At 36.1% G+C, this 20,325-nt stretch overlaps 2 protein-coding genes across 3 annotated transcripts; both read left to right on the top strand.

The window, feature by feature from the left end:
- The first annotated feature begins 647 nt into the window (after positions 1 to 647).
- Positions 648 to 12,564, top strand: LOC111366725 (1-phosphatidylinositol-3-phosphate 5-kinase FAB1B-like). Of its 2 annotated transcripts, none has more exons than XM_022987432.1 (11): positions 648 to 1,585; positions 2,381 to 3,115; positions 5,498 to 5,651; positions 5,788 to 6,132; positions 6,507 to 7,358; positions 7,461 to 7,792; positions 8,189 to 8,312; positions 8,390 to 8,560; positions 9,118 to 10,467; positions 11,173 to 11,439; positions 11,932 to 12,564. In XM_022987432.1, exons 1-11 carry the CDS (start codon positions 984 to 986, stop codon positions 12,256 to 12,258), a joined length of 5,259 nt encoding a protein of 1,752 aa, XP_022843200.1. In that variant the 5' UTR covers positions 648 to 983; the 3' UTR covers positions 12,259 to 12,564. The 2 variants fall into 2 exon arrangements, with proteins under 2 accessions (XP_022843200.1, XP_022843196.1); XM_022987428.1 differs by having other exon boundaries at positions 2,360 to 3,115.
- A 2,263-nt stretch (positions 12,565 to 14,827) lies between these two features.
- On the top strand, positions 14,828 to 19,357 carry LOC111366718. The gene is made up of 7 exons (XM_022987423.1): positions 14,828 to 15,090; positions 15,296 to 15,739; positions 15,824 to 15,876; positions 16,399 to 16,436; positions 16,899 to 17,217; positions 17,647 to 17,963; positions 18,580 to 19,357. The coding sequence occupies exons 1-7, from the start codon at positions 15,078 to 15,080 to the stop codon at positions 19,169 to 19,171; spliced, it is 1,776 nt and encodes a 591-aa protein (XP_022843191.1). The 5' UTR covers positions 14,828 to 15,077; the 3' UTR covers positions 19,172 to 19,357.
- Positions 19,358 to 20,325: the final 968 nt, after the last annotated feature.

Below are 20,325 nucleotides of genomic sequence, written 5' to 3'. Positions count from 1 at the left end.
ACGATTCCCTTCAATCTATGATGTTGACGGAAGTAATAAGTACCAAAAATTTTATTTCAAAAGCTCATTATGTTATACTTAGTATTTTTTCCCTACCGAGACAGTTAGGGCACATATATATAAAAAGACAACGAGATTCTTAAGTTTATTGTTGATCTATTTGCAGTAACCTACTTTTATTTGTTAGTCAATAATTTTTATAATATAAAGTTATTTAGTTATTTTTATAGCCCGTTTGGGAGCGAATTTTCACCTAAAAAATTGATCTTTTGACAGTTATTTCACTATTTCAGCCTTACTTTTTGAATTCTTCATTCACATGTGGCCCCCACCTTTCTCTTCAAGGTCAAAAAATCGATTCTCAAAATTAATACCGAACAAGCACTTAATCTTGTAATCTAACTGACCAAATTTGGTCAATTTTTTTTTTTAAAAAAATCAATGTGAACTAAAAGTCCAAATCGACCCATACAAAACCGATTTGGATTGGTTTAGTTTGGTTTAAGAGTTAAAGTGAATTTGATTTGGGTTGAAATTCACCTAAACTGACTAATTTGGTTTTGATTTCCAGTTGGAGTCGAAATCAACCCAAATCAAATCACGCACAGATCTACAAATAAGGATTCTCAATCCAACAGTGCGCTTGGGATATGGGTCACCATTAACAGCAAATTTCTTATTTTTCTATCAATCTTTTGATGGAAGGATACAATTAAGCCCTTGGTTGTCAACCATTCTTCCATAGGGTATTATTCTCCTGGTTTACTCCTGTACTCATTGACTTAGGGTATTATTGACAGAATTTTAATTGCACTTTTTTTGGAAATTTGGGAATTCTTGAGGAATTCATCAAGAATTTGTGGCTTTGGCTATAATTTGGATTGGACTTTTGTGATTTTTCCGTTTGGTTCTTCAGGGGATTGGATGTGAGAGTAGTAAACGGATGAGAACATCACAATGATAGGGAAAGGGGCACCAAGTCAATGGATGCCTCAGATGGGACATTTTCTGATATAGTGGGTTTACTGAAATCGTGGATCCCTGGACGGTCCAAGCCAGTTAACGTGTCCAGGGATTTTTGGATGCCCGATCAGAGTTGTAGAGTATGCTATGAATGTGATTCACAGTTCACCTTGTTTAACCGTAGGCACCACTGTCGACTTTGCGGCCGAGTTTTCTGCGCCAGGTGCACTTCAAACTGGATCCCCACATCACCTAGTGACTCAAAGACACCACGAGAAGACTGTGATAAGATTAGGGTCTGCAATTTCTGTTTTAAGCAATGGGAACATGGATTGACGGAGACAGTTGATAATGGGATACATGTTGCCACCATGGACCTTAGTATTACTTCTCCTTCAGCTACTAGTTTTATCAGCACCGGGTCTAGTGGAACCTTTGATAGTAGTAACGTTACATTTGCATCATTGCCACAATCTACTGGACTGAGCCCACGTCAATCAGCAGCGGTAATGGAAAAGACTACAGAAAATCAAAGTGTTGCAGCAGCAAGTAGCAACGAGAATCCTGTAGACACAATAGATAGGGATCAGTCTCCTGAACAATTTGAATTTTGCACAAACAGGTTCTTCTTTCTGCACTTGTATATTTCACTTTTGACTACTTGTAGTAAGTAGCATAGTGTTAAAGCTTTAATCCATGCTCAAAATGGTAGATTGCATAAAATATTGAACATTGATAGTTAACATGTGCCTACGAGTATTTCTACAAGTCCTTTCCAGCTAGTTTCTTAGGGTGGTGACGTCAGGTGCATTTTGAATAAGCGCTTTACACATGATTTTTTTTATCACTAAATGAGGATATTTTTGTTTTTTTGGATTGACATTTTGTTAATTTGATATCTGGCATATAATGTCCAACACCCCAACTCGTGTTCAAGAAAACATTTTAACATAGAATCTATGTTTACTGTAAGATATTGTTTTCCAGTTTCCTCCCTCTGCTTTCTGCTGTATCTTCTATATGCTGCACATAATATTTACACCAACAATCATTAGTTCATATGAGATTTTACTTGCTTATTGAGCCTGCCATGTGATTGGAGTAGTTGCTAGCGTACCTTTTCCATACCTTCTTTGCTTAGATCACAATAAGGCAATGAAGTTCAGCTGCTCAAGTTATTTCTAGCCAAATAACTGCTAATAGACACTTGTGCAATGTGCTCCTCTGAATGATGTATTGATTGTGCATTGTCTCAAATTAGGAATTATGTTCCATCTATGTCCTAACTGCTTCTGTACCTGATTAAGTAAATGCTACTATTATAATCTTCTGGAGCATTTCAATTACTATCCGGTAGATTAACTTTATGCGTCGTTAACTTATTTGACTTCAATAGCTTTGAACATTATTCAATCAGAAGTGATGGTTATGAAGAAGAGTTTGGAGTTTATCAGTTAGATTCCGAAAGAAGGCATTTTTCCCAAGTTAATGACTACTATGGTCCGGTTGAGTTTGATGATATTGAAAATGACTACGAATCGCGCAAAGTGGATCCTGCTGGCGTCGTTGATTCAGAAAGTATGAGCATCACTTTGTTACAAAATAGTTCTGAATCTCAGGCTTCCAAAGAAGTCCAGCAGATTGCGGAAAAAGAAGTCGAACATGATATTGATGATGAATTTGAAGGAGCTTCTTTATGCACGACTAAAGATGATGCTGAACACATGGATTTTGAGAACAGTGGAGATTTCTGGCTCCCTCCTGAACCAGAAGATGAGGAAGATGAAAGGGAACAACTTCTGTGCGATGATGAAGATGATGAGGACCCCACTGGGGAATGGGGATATTTTCGTAATTCAAGCAGCTTCGGGAGTGGGGAATATAGGAGCAGGGATAAATCGAACGAGGAACACAAGAAGGCTATGAAAAATGTGGTTGATGGCCATTTCAGGGCTTTAGTATCTCAGCTTTTGCAGGTGGAGAACCTTCTTTCAGGAGGGGATAATGACAAAGAGTCTTGGTTAGATATAATAACATCATTGTCATGGGAGGCTGCTACATTATTAAAACCTGATACAAGCAAGGGTGGGCAAATGGACCCCGGAGGGTATGTAAAGGTAAAACGTTTAGCTTCTGGGCGTCGCAGTGACAGGTAATTACTTTTATGTATTCTGAATATGCTACTGTGCTCTTCTAACTCACAATAAATTTAATGACACGAAAGATTAGAAGTGTCTGCACAAGCCGGCCTTCTTTGCAAACTATTTCTCTTTCAAAGTTATATTGGTTCACTTGTTATATGAATTTCATAATTAAAAAAGGGAATCTGGTATTGTTGAAAAGTTACTTCTCACTCTTGCTTTGCTCTCATGTGCATTAGTATATTTTTTTGGTGAGGCTAGGTATTTATGTTAAAAAGTTATTAGGTGGTTTCTCTTGAAAAAAATATTATTGACCCTATGGACATATGTCATGGTTGGTATAACTTCAATACTTCTTAATACTAATTAAAAATCACTGGCTTTCTAAGAGAGGGCTTCTTATCTGAATATTTTGTCAAATGTCTTATCTAATTTATTGACGAATAATGTTACACAAATCCATAGGTTGCCTTCTTGGAATTTTTTGATTTATATCTGTTTGAAACTAAGAAAATTATTGCCATTGTGCAAATCACCATCATTTGAAGAAGTGGACATTAGAAAGGGCATGAGATAAGGTGATCATGTTTTATAGTCTTTGGCTAAAAGCCTAATTACATTTATATTAAACAAGGAAAACTGAACCAATGGAAGAAGAGGTTTTTTTTTTTTTTTTCTAATGAATAGAAATTAAAGGAGATATTCATATTTCTGCCGATTAATCGTGTTCTTACCAGTCATTTGTATAATGAAAGGTTGGGGGAGACTGATTGACCATAGACTGTGACCTCAAGCAATTTTTAGAGATCCAATTTGGATTTATTCATTGAAGATCAATTATGAAGGCTATATGTATGTTGAGTTGGTCAAGAAAAGAGTCATATTTGTGCATATGTTCAAAGAAATAGTTAAGGATGCTTGAAACTTATCATGGTGGTTCTCAGAGAAAAAGAGTTTTGTCACAAGTTATATGTACTAGCTCAGAATTGTGACCATAATATGAACAATTTTAGGTGTGTTTACTTTAGGTTCTAGGTCAATGGTTCATTAAAGATCATACACCTTTCATTTAATTTATGCTGACCTCACACAAGAACTGCATGATAATAGTCTGCGGTGTGTGTTATTTTTAGACGGTATAATATCATGAGTTCTAAGTAGCTATAATGAAGCAGAAATTATAAATTAGAGTTCTGGAGAGCGAAGGTCATGGTCAGTAGTGTCTAAGATTAATGGAAGAAGTTCTAAACCTTTTTCCCCTTTTGATTTTGTCCCCAAGAAATTGAAAAAGCTACACTCACAAAGCTTTATTTACATTGTTCATCATTCTCCATCCACTTTATCAATGATGTATCTATTATTGCAAAAGTAAAATAATAAAGACTGATCATTTTTAAATCCCATGACCTCTCCCCATAGCCAAATTTTGTTGCAGATAAAAGCTGTATTGACCCTTTTATATTTTAAAAATTTGGTGTAGTGAATATTTTCATAATTTGCTGCGACAGATTTAGAACATTAATTCCAAGGAAAATTGTGATGCGGTACTGCTAATATGAATTAAAAAGGTTGTGATTATTTGAACTAGTAAAGTTGTATCCATTTGAAAAGCTAGCCAAATTTAGCAGAGCTCTCATAATGGGTAAAAAATCTGAATTTAAGAAGTATCATTGTTATTCAACTCAGCCAAAAAAATATCTTTTCACAGACGTATCCATTTATGAATATTAAAAAAGAGCAATTATACCGAACATTTCTTAGTTATGTAAGAGGAAAATTGGAGGAAAAGGGAATGGGGAGATATCAATTTAGTTGCTATTTTGGTGGTTTTATTTTATTTGGGGTGCTGAACCTTTTTGTTTTCATCTGCTGACTAACCCCCATCCTCCTCTTCCCTTCCTTCCTACTATACAAGGAAATGAGGCTCCTCTTTCGCTTGTCCTTAATCTCCTTCAATCCTGCGTAAAAAGTAGCAACTGAAGTGAAAAATGTGCTTCTTGATATGGAAGGACAATTGAACAACAAATAATATTGGTATCTTTTTTATGCAGCCTTGCTGTTATTTTAGAATAGATTGTGGATGGTAGATTGTATCAGTGTTTGATTAATATATAGCTATATTTCCCAATAAATTCAGTTTGCGTTAGAGAATCATATTATTTTAAAAGTTAAGTTCGATATTTATCGATAAACTCACTAGGGTTCATCCTGAGTTATGTGAACTTCATTTGTACCTTGATCTATTCAATGAACTCAAGCAGAACAATTAAATTCACTTCTATTTTTCGTTTTTACTGGTGGTGACATAACATCCTGATCCGAAATTCTCCATTTTTTTTTTTGGTGTCCATTTATAAATTTGTTCTTATGAAGATCTTTTTTCCATTGGAAAGTATGGTGGTCAAAGGAGTTGTTTGCAAGAAGAATGTGGCGCATCGGCGGATGACATCAAAAATAGAGAAACCTCGTTTACTGATCCTTGGAGGGGCTCTTGAGTACCAGCGGGTTTCTAATGCCCTTTCGAGTTTTGATACACTGTTGCAGCAGGTTGAGATCATTGATTTCTCTCTCTCTCTTTTTTTTAATGATTTTAGTGGGTACAGAAACTTTAAGGTCGTTGGCACCTTGTAATGTTTAAATGTAATTCTTTACATCTGGAACTTTTGGATCTACATCTTTTCAGGAAATGGATCATCTTAAGATGGCTGTTGCTAAGATAGATGTTCACAATCCTGATATTCTTTTGGTAGAGAAATCTGTTTCACGATATGCTCAAGAGTACCTTCTTGCAAAAGACATATCACTTGTTCTAAATATCAAAAGGCCACTTTTGGAGCGTATAGCGCGCTGCACAGGTGGTCAAATAGTTCCGTCTATAGACAGTCTATCCTCACTGAAATTGGGATATTGTGACATGTTCCATGTTGAGAGGTTTTCAGAAGAGCATGGCACAGCTGGGCAAGGTGGAAAGAAGCTGGTGAAGACACTGATGTATTTTGAGGGTTGTCCAAAGCCATTGGGTTGCACTGTAAGTCTTTCCCAACCAGTGACATGAAAAAGAATAATGATACTAATATTAGATAATTGAAATTCATATGATTAGATATGGTCTGTAAAAGTCAGCTATCTTAATCATCCTCTTGAATTAAAACTACAGCAAATATATCTCTAATTTTTAGACTGATATGGACAATTCTATAATCTTCTGAGCATTCTTGTTGTGAACTTTGATTGATAATGTTTCTTTATTTTTACAAACAAATTGTTTTCTTGGGGTACTTGTTAAGTGTCACATACATTGAGGGAAACGTGTTACCTATCTCATTAAATACCTCATTACTTGTGAAGGCAGCCAATAAGCATCATTTTTCTAAAATGCTATCATCGTATTGATTGTTTCAGATATTACTTCGAGGTGCCAGTGGGGATGAGTTGAAGAAAGTGAAACATGTTGTACAATATGGAGTATTTGCAGCGTATCACTTAGCTTTAGAGACATCTTTTCTTGCTGATGAGGGTGCCTCTCTGCCAGAATTTCCATTAAACTCTCCAATAACAGTTGCACTTCCAGACAAGTCATCAGCCATTCACAGGTCCATCTCAATGATACCTGGTTTTGCAGTCCCTGCTAATGAAAATAGTCTGGGACCTCAAACTGTTGGCGAACCTCAGAGGTCGAAAAGTGTCCCTGATTCAGATTTAGTCAAGTTCTCAAGTGTTTCTACACATGAAATTCAAATTGTACAGACGAATAACCTTCTTCCTCCTGTGATGAGCTCTCAGCACACCAAACCCCTCGTCGCATCTTTTGTGCAAGGCATTCAGAATCCTTCCTTCACTGAGCCCTCTTCATTTCATGCATCAGGAAAAGAATTTGTCGTAGATTTGAGAAAGACTTCAGGGGGAGAAACTTCTGAAGCAGACAGCATATTGGATGCCAAAAAAGATCATCACGTAGCTGATAATTTGGGTGATTCAAACATCAACAACATGCAAAATGATTGCGATACAAACCCTAGTTCAAATCCATCAGCTTTGCAACTTGATGGAAAACACATTCTTGAAGAACAAGCAATGTTAAAAGATGAGTTTCCTCCATCCCCTTCTGACCATCAAAGCATCTTGGTTTCCCTATCATCGCGATGTGTCTGGAAAGGAACTGTCTGTGAACGATCCCATCTTTTCCGGATCAAATACTATGGAAATTTTGACAAGCCATTGGGCCGGTTTCTTCGGGATCATTTATTTGATGAGGTACTCTCCCCCTCTCTCTCCCAACCACATACAAACTTTGTTCTAATATTATGAACCCTATAAACTTGTATTAAACCAAGAGTGGTCTAACTTCTATGACAGAGTTCTAGGTGTCGTTCATGTGAGATGCCCTCTGAAGCTCATGTCCAGTGTTTTACTCATCGACAAGGCACCCTTACGATCTCAGTTAAGAGAGTGTCAGAAATTCTTTTACCTGGTAAAACAGAAGGAAAGATTTGGATGTGGCATAGGTGCCTGCGGTGTCCACGAAGTAATGGCTTCCCTCCAGCAACTCGAAGGGTTATTATGTCTGATGCTGCTTGGGGATTGTCTTTTGGAAAGTTTTTAGAGCTAAGTTTTTCAAACCATGCGGCTGCTAGTAGAGTGGCAAGCTGTGGCCATTCTTTACATCGAGACTGTCTTCGTTTTTATGGGTATGATCTCTTGCACAGTATCCTTTATACAATATGTCAGAATCTTAAGAATGTCATAAATGCATATAAGCTCTTTATTCCAGCAAGGCTCACTCAGACCACATATAACTTGATACAAATAGTTGAAACTCAAGTGGGAGATGTTTCGGCTTATATTCCTACTAATTTAATTTCCATTACTGATGGACAAATATTCATATCCGCCGATATATGGCATGCAGTGTTCAACTGTGCCATCCTGTTATCTTCCTCTGTATATCCTATTTCCTAAACCTTAAAGAAAATGCTCTTTTGGTTATTTTTTTTTTTCTTGGAAGAAAGTTGCATTGGAATAGGGAGTACATTTCTTCCAGGTTTACATTTTGCCTGGCTTAATGATAATTATGTAACTTGCAGATTTGGCCAAATGATTGCTTGCTTTCGTTATGCATCAATTGATGTTCACTCTGTATACCTTCCTCCCCCTAAACTTGATTTTAACTATGAAGGTCGGGAGTGGATGCAAAATGAACTGCATAAGGTGAAATGAATATTTTTTTATTTTCGTACATCAAACTTCACTGCATTTATTTAATCTAACCTTTTAAATTCTAACAGGTAGCAGGACGGGCTAAACTTTTGTTCTCTGAAGTGCTCAATGCTCTCTCTATTTTGGCAGAAAAAAAATCTGGCTTTGGTTCGCTCAATATTGGCATGAAATTACCTGAATCAAGACGCCAGATAACAGATTTAGAAGGGATATTGCAGAAAGAAAAGGCAGAATTCGAGGTCTGGGCTTAATTTTGAATATTTAGTTTTATTTTCTATATCTGTTACCACTAATTATACTTGCTTTAGATTCCCTTTGATATGCATGTAGATGGAGAATGTTGCCTTACTTTGGGTGGGTAAACCTATTTACTGCTCTTAGTCAAACCCATATTTTTCACATGGTTTGGTGAAAACAAGAATTTCTTCCCATTTTTGCGCGGTTAATAAAACCACATGCCAGTCTAAGACGAAGGTGGAGTTATCATATTGTTTTTAGCAGCCTCCCTATTTGAGAACCCCATAGTAGGGAAACACAAATTATGAAGGAAAAAAAACTATCTTCTCATTCGCTCTATTAGCCTGCGTTGCTGGAAAACAACACTACTTGATCATCAAGAAGTATACTTTTGAATTTGATCCTTTGCAATATAGACTCCTAGTAGATATACATTACTAGAATTCTGATAGAAGTTTTGTATTAATTAATATGCATCACAACGTTAAATTGGAAAAATTAAGCAAGAACCTCTACATTTTATCATGTGGATGCTGATGGAAGTTCAATAATTTGGCAGGAAACCCTTCAGAAAATTTTGAACAGGGAGGCAAAAAAGGGCCAACCAATCATTGATATTTTTGAGATCAATCGACTACAAAGACAACTAGTCTTCCAGTCTTATGTGTGGGACCATCGCCTGATATATGCAGCCAGTTTAAATGAGAAGGATGAACAGGATGATTTGGATGTCAGCAATTCAGAACCTATTGAGAAATCCATTGGTGTCAATGAGAGCATTTTTGATACAATCATCCCTATTAAGAGAGGCAGTCCTGATTCTGTTCCTGCAGATGCAAATCCTGGCAAAAACCATGATCAAGGGTTAAGCAATAGGTACAACAGCCATCCTGAAGTAGTTCATCGAAGAATTGATGTGGGTATTGACTCCAATTATGGATATGTAAATCCATCAACGCTTCCTATCGGGACAAAGTCCTTTGATGAATTAGATCTCCTGGAATCTAATGTTGCTGTTCGTAGAACCCTCTCTGATGGACAGTTCCCTATTTGTTTATCAGACACTCTTGATGCAGCGTGGACCGGTGAAAATCACCCAGGTGTTGGAGTACCTATGAATAATAACTTACCTGAACTATTTGAAGCACATTCTTCAAACACTGCTGGAGTGGCAGAAGAGTTGGACGTGGAAGACCATGGGGATAATCTGAGCGTGTCTAAGGTGTCTCAACTGCCTTTCATATTGCCTACTAAAGGCTCTGATATTATGGAAGATACAGTGAGCTGGTTGGGAGTGTCTTTTATAAGTATCTACAAGTCATTAAACATTTTTTTGGGGACTGATCAGAAACTGGATACACTCCGTGAATATAATCCAGTGTACATATCATCATTTCGGGAATCGGAATTCCAGGGTGGAGCCAAGTTGCTTCTGCCTGTAGGGGTTAATGACACTGTCGTTCCAGTCTATGATGATGAGCCCACAAGTATTATATCTTATGCACTCGTGTCACCTGCATATCTTGTGCAGCTGTCTGATGAGCTTGAGAGACCAAAGGACACTGCAGACTCAATGTTTTCTTTTGTAGATGATGGACCCACTGGGAAGGTAAAATATACAGTTACTTGTTACTCTGCAAAACGTTTTGAAGCCTTGAGGAGGATATGTTGTCCATCCGAGATGGATTTCGTCAGATCACTTAGTCGTTGTAAGAAATGGGGAGCCCAAGGTGGCAAGAGCAATGTCTTTTTTGCAAAAACCTTGGATGATCGATTCATCATTAAGCAAGTGACAAAGACTGAGCTGGAATCATTCATCAAGTTTGCTCCTGGATATTTTAAGTATCTTTCCGAATCAATTGGCTCAGGTAGCCCAACATGCCTGGCAAAGATCCTTGGGATATATCAGGTATTTCTGAATAGTTGAATCTGAATTAGCTTATTTGTTTAGTTCATAATTTCTTATTCTCGCAATTAATTTCCTTTTATACATATGGGACTTGAATTTAATAGCTGACACACTTTCCTCCAGATCAAGTAACACATTTTTCATCTTCTTAACTCGTAAAACACTATAATGTATTAAAGATACCTTCTACTGAAATGCACTGCTTAAATACTACATACAGATGTAACTAACTACTCAAATGTTGGAGTGCTCGATGATGGCCCAAGAAACAGATTGCCTTCTTGTTTAACTTCAATATTTTGAATTCAAAATGGTTATTAAGCAGTCAGGTGTGCTGGTAGAATGGTACATACCTCTGCATTAGGGCAGTAACTCTATAAGATTTCAGCTGAATGAGATTGCTGGAATGCCGGTCCTGATCGGGACCTAACTTTTGGCATCATGCATAAAGTAGCTTCTACAACAACTCTGGTTATATATTTGAATTCTAGTTTGGTATATTGCAAATGAGAACGGAATTCTCCTGTACATTCATTCTTTTACCAATATATATCTGTTTTTATGAAGGCAGTTTAATTACTTTAAAACTAGATCGAGATTTCTTTTTTTTCTTTCTTTTCTTTTATTTTCTTATTTCTTATTTTTATTTTCTTGGGCATTATGATTACTGTGAAATACCAACATGACCTTTTGTATGTTGAGAAGGTTACATCAAAACATCTCAAAGGAGGAAAGGAATCAAAAATGGATGTGTTGGTTATGGAGAATCTTCTGTTTGGTAGAAATCTTACACGGCTATATGATCTAAAAGGATCTTCCAGGTCTCGGTACAATCCTGATTCTAGTGGAAGTAACAAGGTTTTGCTGGATCAGAACTTGATTGAAGCTATGCCTACTTCTCCTATTTTTGTTGGGAATAAAGCCAAGAGATTGTTGGAGAGAGCTGTCTGGAATGATACTGCTTTTCTCGCAGTAAGTTTACATCTTCTCTGCTTATTATTTGAAAAACTCAGCACTTGTTTCTTGAAATACACACATTAAAGCACCGACATGAAAGTTGGCGTTGAACTGATCTAAAGTAAAGATTCATATCCTTCATTCTTTTTCATTACCACTACAATAGAACCTGCTTTTCAAAATGCTGATGGATTGAAATTGAATTTTGGAAACTTTTTAAGGTATGCAAGGCAAAATGTATCTGCCTATCTGTCCCTCGTCTGCACTGCATGCTGTATGGTGCATTTCCCAGATTGCTCTTTGCTCATGTCTATTATTGTTCTTTTAATTAATTATTATAAAACCTTGTGTGCATACCAGTAATCAACATTTGCTTTAGAATGTAAGAGGAGCAGAATCCTATGATATTAACCAGTCTACTATATACAGAAAAAAACCTGATTATAACTCCAAACCATCCACGAAACCACCTCATTTATGCTAATTAAGCCAATTGTGATCTTGCAGTCTATAGATGTAATGGATTACTCACTTCTAGTTGGGGTTGATGAAGAGAAGCAAGAGCTTGTTGTTGGGATTATTGACTTCATGAGACAGTACACTTGGGACAAGCACCTCGAGACTTGGGTGAAGACGACAGGCATACTTGGTGGCCTGAAGAATGCTTCCCCAACCGTAGTTTCGCCAAAGCAATACAAGAAGAGGTTCAGGAAAGCAATGACTACATATTTTCTGATGGTTCCCGATCAATGGTCACCTCCTACAATCATTCCTAGTAAGTCACAGACAGATTTATGCGAAGAGAGCGCAGAAGGTGTTACCTCTACCGAGTAAATTCTGTTTACTTGTAAATTTGAACCTACTAGTTGGGAATTGAATATATTTCTTTTTCCTATTTTTCAAAATTTTTTATTTTATTTTAGGAGGCAGTTCCATTTGGTTTTTCCTTACAATGAGAATTCGAGATTATTTCAACCAGGCTGCTATTCCCATGGAAAATCTCCTCATAAAGATATTAAATGATGTTACCCATAAAGTTTTTGTACAATCTCTCTCTCTTAGAATTCTCGAGTTGTATATGAATTGGAATAAGTAAGTGCAATTTTTGTGTAATACTTGAGGTTCAAAAATTTCTTTTAATTTCATTTTAGATCACACACATTTTAAATATTGTTTTAGTTTGGTCACTCAGTTACCTTTTCCATCCAAAAATATCATACGAGGAACAACATTTGCATGATGACCTATGTTGCCATTAGTTTTGATGTTGAATTTCTAGACATGCAACATCGTGCTTTTCTTAAGAAACATCATGCTTAGAAACATTTTTCTTGTTATTGTGTATCACTCAATTTAAAAGAAAAAACACGTACACATTCTTTGATGACTTAGCATTTCGACAATCGTCTTTATTTTCTTACGAGTGATTTACGTGGAGATATATGGAAATAAAGGTCCATAATGAATAAAAGAGCGAAGTTCCATTCAGCTGGAGATACTACAAGAACATAAAAAAAATAGAGTGATGAGAAATTATTGTATTTTTTTTTTTTTTTGGGAAAAAGTGATGGTTAATGGATATATTTGATGCAAAAGGGGTGTTACAGTAATACAAGAGTTTTTGTTCATATCTTAAATATGGTGAAAGGGTAACTTTATATATTGAGAATCATTACAGGAATGTCTCATTCTCCCGTCAAAATATGGAAAAACTCTATTCAATATTTGAAGGAAGATCATACTCAATTCAATATTCGAAGGAAGCTGAGCCATGCAAATTTCCCCATATTGGAAAATGGACATAAAAGGGTAAAAAATAATAATTATTGTCATAACTTCAAGAGTAAATAGTCATTAACCATCCGACTTGCTGAAATAGCTTTTTCGAGAAACTCTAGAGGGGGTCAAGTTAATCTTGAACTTTAATTTGTTTTAATTAAATCATAGAGATTCAAGGGGTGTTTGATGGGGATTTTAAGTCAATTAAAATTAAATTTTTTATCATTATTTTACTATTCCAGCCGTCATTTTTAAATTCGTCTCTCACAAATAAGACCCAATTTTAATTCTAGCGATCAAAAAATCAATTCTCAAAATCTCTATCAAACACCCTCTCAATTTAGTTCAACTAAACCACTAAAGACATGAAATAGCGTTGGGATGATGCGATTGGTAAATTTATAAAGAAAATGTGTTGCTATCAAGGGGGACATGAAGATCTGGATCACGTATTGGCCTTGGGTGACGTTGCCCAACAAATTTGACAAAAAGCTTCAACCTTATTGGAAATTCAATATATAGAGACTCGAGGGTGGAGGGAGCGCGTTGAAGCCTGGTTCCGAAGAGCAAAACAAACACCACATAAAGGTACTCTTGTGGGCATTACTCCTAGTATTATTTGCTGACATTTATGGTTGTGACGATGTTCAGCCAAGATGGAGGACAAGAGGGAATCTATAGAAGCCACTTGGAGGAAAATTAAAGTTTGGATCCTTTGGGTGGGGCTAAAAATAAAAAAAGCGAGAACATTTAACAGAAGAGATGAATGTATGTCGAGGGAGCTTAATATCCCGGACAAGCCAATAAAGCGGAAAAAATTTAAAGTAGTGAGATGGCAACGACCACTGGAAGGGTGGCACAAACTCAATACTGACGGGTGCTGCTTGGCCAATCCTGGAATTTGTGGTGCTGGAGGTATTATTCGGAATGAAAGAGGTGATATTGTCATAGCCTTTGCTGAGGAACTTGGTGAGGGTACTAATAATGGAGCTGAGCTATTGGCATTATTATATGGACTTCGACATGCTAAAAGGATGGGGATTAATCGTCTTGAAGTGAAGATAGATTCATTGATTATCGTTAATTGATTAAGGAGGAAGGTTTGTGGTATTTGATATCTAGAAGATTACTGGGAAGAGATACAATACCTGCTATCTATAATCTCTTGTAGAATCCAACACATATATCGAGAGGGTAACTCGGTAGCTGATATCCTATCGAAATTGGGAGCGTCTTGTGTTTCACATATTTGGATGGACTCTATCACAATCCCATCATCGGCTAGAGGAGCTTTGTGTATGGATAAACTGAGCAGTCCTAATTTTCGTGATTTTTCTCCTCACAGTTTATCTTTAAATCTTCCAATGTTGTTCTAGATTACAAGTAATTTGGCTTACTATGATATGAATGGTGTTTTGCAAATCTTATGTAATTATAGTATTCTTTCGCTACAAGTAAGGGTTCATCGATAAAAGTCATTTAGTTTGAAAAAAAAAAAAAATTGATTATGAATTTACGATTGAAATTTGAAATTAAAGATGTTAAAATTTTACTGAAAGTGTAGTAATTAACAGTATATGAAACTTACCGTATGGTAAGAAGTTTTATCGTATCATTATCCAGACCAGCGGCTGTGAGCATTTGGACAGAACGAACACCGCTAAATTGTGGCTTTATCTCTTCCTCTACCTCTCACGGTGTTCTTCCATATCTCCTCTCCCGTTGCGCTTAATTTCTTCACTCTAAACGCAAATTGCAACAACAATTACAGTATTAATATATTAGTTACAGTGGGTGGATGGAATCTCTACCCAACGCAACAATCAGTATTTTAATCTGAACACTACTCTACTGTGTGCTTGGATGACCTCCCCATGCCTATGTTGGGTAAGGAAACTATTTACTTTATTTGTATTCTACTGGTAGTTCATAAATTTAGCTTTTTTGAACGGGCTATGTGGGTGTGGCATTTTAGATTCTTTTATGTATCAGTTACTCAGTATAAGTTTTTGATACCTGATTTGAACTCTGAAAATATGAAGTGGAGTAATTGTCAATGAATCTGAAATTTTCGTTCTAAATTATCTTGCAGATATTGCTACTGCACACCCTTATTCTTGTTTTCATAACAATATATTAGCTGTTAAGTCTCAGATTCAGTTACGTAATAAATTTGTAAATGGAAATGAGAGGAGATTGGCAGTTTCATTTTCTTGGAAATCATTCTGTATTGGGGAAAAAGTTAAAAAATTTAACTCGGAGAGTGTTGGAGTATGGCGGGGTGGATTGATGATAAAGTCAGTTGCTACCCTTGAATCCGCCTGTGTAATACGGAAAAGGGAACATGTGAAAGAGTATCAGACCACTTGGGGGACGGATATTGAGTCAAGAAGCTCTAATTCCGCCATGGATGAACCGCAATCTTCAAGTGAGAACCCAACTGAAGTGGACGAAAGAGAGAAGTTGAGGCGGATGAGGATCTCCAAAGCAAATAAAGGGAACACACCTTGGAACAAAGGCAAGAAACACAGTCCAGGTAAGTTAATACCAGAAATTTTGAAATGTTTCAAGTATGTTATGGTAGAGCTTGAATAATTGCAAGAGCGTTGAATACATGCAGAAACCCGAAAGCGGATCAGAGAGAGAACCAGGCTTGCAATGCAGGATCCTAAGGTGATGTCATGTAAGAAACTAGTTTTACGCAATAACAAAACAAATTCGAAAATATCTGGATGATTAAGATTTTAAATGATGAAGGTCAGGGTATTGTGACATCAAGTCCTGTGTCGCAGGATAGAAGTTATAGTTTGCTGAATAACTTTGTTTAGACTTAAAGCTCTCAGCTGCACCTCCGGGATTAAAAAGCTTTTTGTACTGCTTTAACATGAAGTCACTATTATACCATTATTTGCATATTTGTGAGTTGCCTCATCAGTGTTCTTGAAATCACTCCATTCATTCCCCCTATGTGTGTATCCATGTTTTTCTGGGTTGTAGTGTGTGATAAAGTGATCTTTTTCTCCTTCAACGTCATTCTCACCTAAATCTTATGATATCTTGAATAATTCAAGTTCTGATCATGAGCTAACACCAGTATATCTTAATTTCGTTACGTTCCCATAGCAATGTCTGCTTGTTATCTAACTCTAATTGTTTTGAGATTGTAATTTCCATTGACAAGTTTAGTGTACACAGGTCAAAATGAAGTTAGCTAACCTGGGGCATGCTCAAAGGTGTGTTTTGCAATGTCATATATTTTCATTTGGGATCATTTCTGGGTTTGCTTATCTCAACTGTTATATTTATGATTGACTTCAGATGCAACAATAATAGATTCATTATTATAGAAGTACCTTGTTCAGGTTGACTAGCTGTATGCTGATCCATTTATTGGAGGTAGCTAAAAGTTTTGGTCGACTTGGCTTTTGACATGTTGTTACTCGCCATCTGCTGAACTACATTAAATCTTATTAAAATTTAATCATCTCTTTGTCAATGGTTTGTTGATACTTTTGATCGATTATTGAAACTTTTCAGTTTTCATTTAAGTTTCATGACATTATACTATGGATTTTTTAAGCCCATTGGCTACTTGTGGTTGTGGTCTATTTGAGTTTGCCAGAAGAATGGACATTTTGATCTTCAATTACAGTTTCTGCATGGTTACACTACATTTCTTCTTGCTGAATATACAGTGAAGAAACAAGGATGAGAATTGGTGTTGGTGTCAGACTAGGGTGGGAAAAACGCCGTGAGAAGTTGATCTTACAGGAGACCTGCTACTATGAGTGGCTGAATTTAATTGCTGATACTGCCAGAAGGGGTGTTCTTGGTGAGGAAGAATTGCAGTGGGATTCATATAAGGTTTTGAATGAACAGCTTGAGCTGGAGTGGTTGCAGAGTGTTGAACAGAGGAAAAGGATGTCAAGGCCAAAGGGAAGCAAGAGAGCACCCAAGTCTGCTGAGCAGAGGAGGAAGATTTCAGAGGCCATCTCTGCCAAATGGACAGATCCAGTAAGAGCTATTTTCATTTCAAATTTTACTTTCCTATTGTTTGGATTGTGGTTAAAATGACATCTTAGCCTCTGTTTTGCTAATTTATAAATCATTTATAACTGGTCAAACTTCATTTTCAATCTCACTTTTCAATGCATTTACTATCCACTTATCTACCGCTCATACCTATCCATCTCTTTATAAATTAAACTGTTTAAAAATTCTTCTCAAAACGAAATCTTATATTGATATTTAAAAAGGATCTGTGTATATAGCAAGTGCTACCTATCTCCAATTAGTGTTCAGTTTGAAGACATATTTAATTTAGCTTGGTTTCCATGATTTCATCATTGATTTGAATCGTCTTACATATTTCACGCAATTTTATAAGTAGTTCTATCTTTTTCTTATCTATGCATTCTTTTTCTGTTTTGTTGGTACTACCAGGCATACCGTAATCGGGTTTGCTCTGCCCTGGCTAAATTTTATGGGATACCAGTTGGCGTTGAAAGAAAGCCACGTAGAAAACCAAGCGAAGGTAGTCAGACCAGGAAAAGAAGTCCCCCTAAAAAGAAGGTTAATGAGAAAGATAATCTTTTGACGCCTGTGAATAAGAGTGAAATTTTACGAAATAGATTGAAGAGAAATAATTCACCTTTGTACAAGGATCCATTGGCAAGTTCGAAGTTGGAGATGTTAAAGAATATCAGAACACAGAGAGCTGCTGCTGAAAACAAAAAAATTGAAGCCGTTGCTAGAGCAAAGTAAGTTGCTGTTTAATAAATTTGTTTCACCTTTAGATCAACACTCACATTACTTTTGTCATGTGTTAGTAGTTTAGTGTATATTACTTCCAGTTAATCTAGGGATCTATGAAGGAAATAAGGAGATCATAAATCAAAACAGTAAAAGAAAAGGAAAAGGAATCCACTCAAGTTGCCTTTTTTATTCCCATGCTCTTATGCTATATGATAGTGATCTTGTGAAAGTTTGAACTATCTGGTTTCTGTTGCTAGAGCAAAGTAATTTGCTGTTTAATATATTTGTTTCACCTTTAGATCAACACTCACGTTACTTTTGTCATGTGTTAGTAGTTTAGTGTATATTACTTCCAGTTAATCTAGGGATCTGTGAAGGAAATAAGGAGATCATAAATCAAAGCAGTAAAAGAAAAGGATGAGGAATCCACTCAAGTTGCCTTTTTTATTCCCATGCTCTTATGCTAAATGATAGTGATCTTGTGAAAGTTTGAACTCTCTGGCTTCTTTGTTGTTAACCAAAAAATCTGCTTGCTTTTTATCAAACTGGAGCATGTGAAATTTGTCATGACGGTGAATCTGGAAATTAACAGAGAATCCTGTGTGATAAAACAATTTGCAGGTTATTGATTGCTGAAGCTGAGAAGGCTGCAGCGGCCCTTGAAATTACTGCAAAGAATAGCCCTCTTGCTCGGGCTTCCCTGGTTGAAACCAGAATGCTTATTGCTGAAGCAATTCAGTCCATTGAATCCATAAGGCAAGGAGATCTAGTCTCCAACCAATATGACAGTAATTTTCAGGCTCCGTCCAAATTAGTACCCCATTTTGAAGAGGATATAAGTGCAGAAATCAAAAGTCCGAGTCATGTTGATCCAAGAAAAGTAAATGGAGATCAAAGCTCATGGTCAAGCGATATTGAAGCTCGGGATGTCGAGCTTGATGTTTTCCAAGATTACGACAAGGATTTACTCAAAATAGGGGGAAAATACCTTAAACTTTCTAGTGATTTTCCTCAGTTGAACAGCATGATGAAGCACTCTAACTTCATAAAACAGATTGCCGATGATCCTAAACCAAATGGCATCAATGGGTTGGCACAAAAACTACCAAACGGGTTGAAATTTCAATCTGAGAATGCAGCACCTCCAAAACAAGTAACCATAACCAAGAAATATATTTGTGGAAGGCTGGTAGAAGTTGCGGAAGAAAATTAGGCTAGTTTTTGTACCTTAGACGATGTGTCGACTTCCATCTCCTTTTTAGAGGTATAGAGTGTAGTATAATTTCCTCAAATTTTCGACACAGATTTATTTCAATCTATTTACTGATATTAAGTTAGTTCATAGTTACCAGAGAGTTTTATGTAACATATTACAAGTATTATGGTATTAAGAGCTTCATCTGGTTTCCCTTGAAAAATGATTTGACAACATTAGTGTTGTTAGAGGTGGCAATGGGCCGAGCCGGCTTAATCCCACGAGCTCGGCTCGGCCCACGAGCTCGTGGGCCAAGTCGAGCTTGGGCTCGTGGGCTCGTCTTTTTTTTTTTTAAAGCGTAAAAGTGTTAAAAATAAAAAAAAAGTGTTAAAAAACTATGATTTCTTGACCATATAAAAAGTGTTTAAAAATAAAAATAATTTAATAAAAACAATTTTTTATTTTTTTTAGTTGTATCATATGATTCATATTGTAATATTTTTTATAAAGTATAAAATATTTATATAATGAAGACGAATTATATTTTGAAATACATTTACAAAAAATATTTTTTTTGATTTTTTTAAAGTTAATAAAATGTAAACCCTCCTTCTTTATCCGGGCTTGGGACCGGCTACATCAATTTTAAGTAGGCGGAGTTAAAAATTGTACACAAATAACTTGTTGTAACGTGTATAATTTTTTAAAGAAAATTAAATTTAACGATTAAAAAATAATGAAATTTTGATTAATATAATTAAATCAAATATCACTAACTTGACGACATACAATTTCAGCGTATTTATCTTGTAATTGAAAATGAGCATCCTGTCAATCCTTCATGCAAATTAACGCTTCCAATACATTTTCTTTCAGTCGGCTCCTGACATCGGTCAAAATCTTTTTACATGTACTAAAAGCAGGCTCCGAAGCAACAATGCTAACAGGAGGTGTCAACAGATTTTTCGCAATTGTAGAAACAATTGGCCAACATCTTTCATACTTTCGCCAAAATTCAATTACTTCTTCTGAACTTTTTTTAATTGTTCTATCTGTTGACATATTATGATTGAAGTAATCAATTAATTCGGCAGGCATCGCATTTTGAGTTTCGATCAATATTTGATGAGATGCAAATGTAGACAACATGGCACTAGATGAACACATTGCAG

This window comes from Olea europaea, chromosome 2 (genome assembly GCF_002742605.1).
Source record: "Olea europaea var. sylvestris chromosome 2, O_europaea_v1, whole genome shotgun sequence".
NCBI lineage: Eukaryota > Viridiplantae > Streptophyta > Magnoliopsida > Lamiales > Oleaceae > Olea > Olea europaea.
This window is presented reverse-complemented; position numbering and strand designations above follow the sequence as displayed.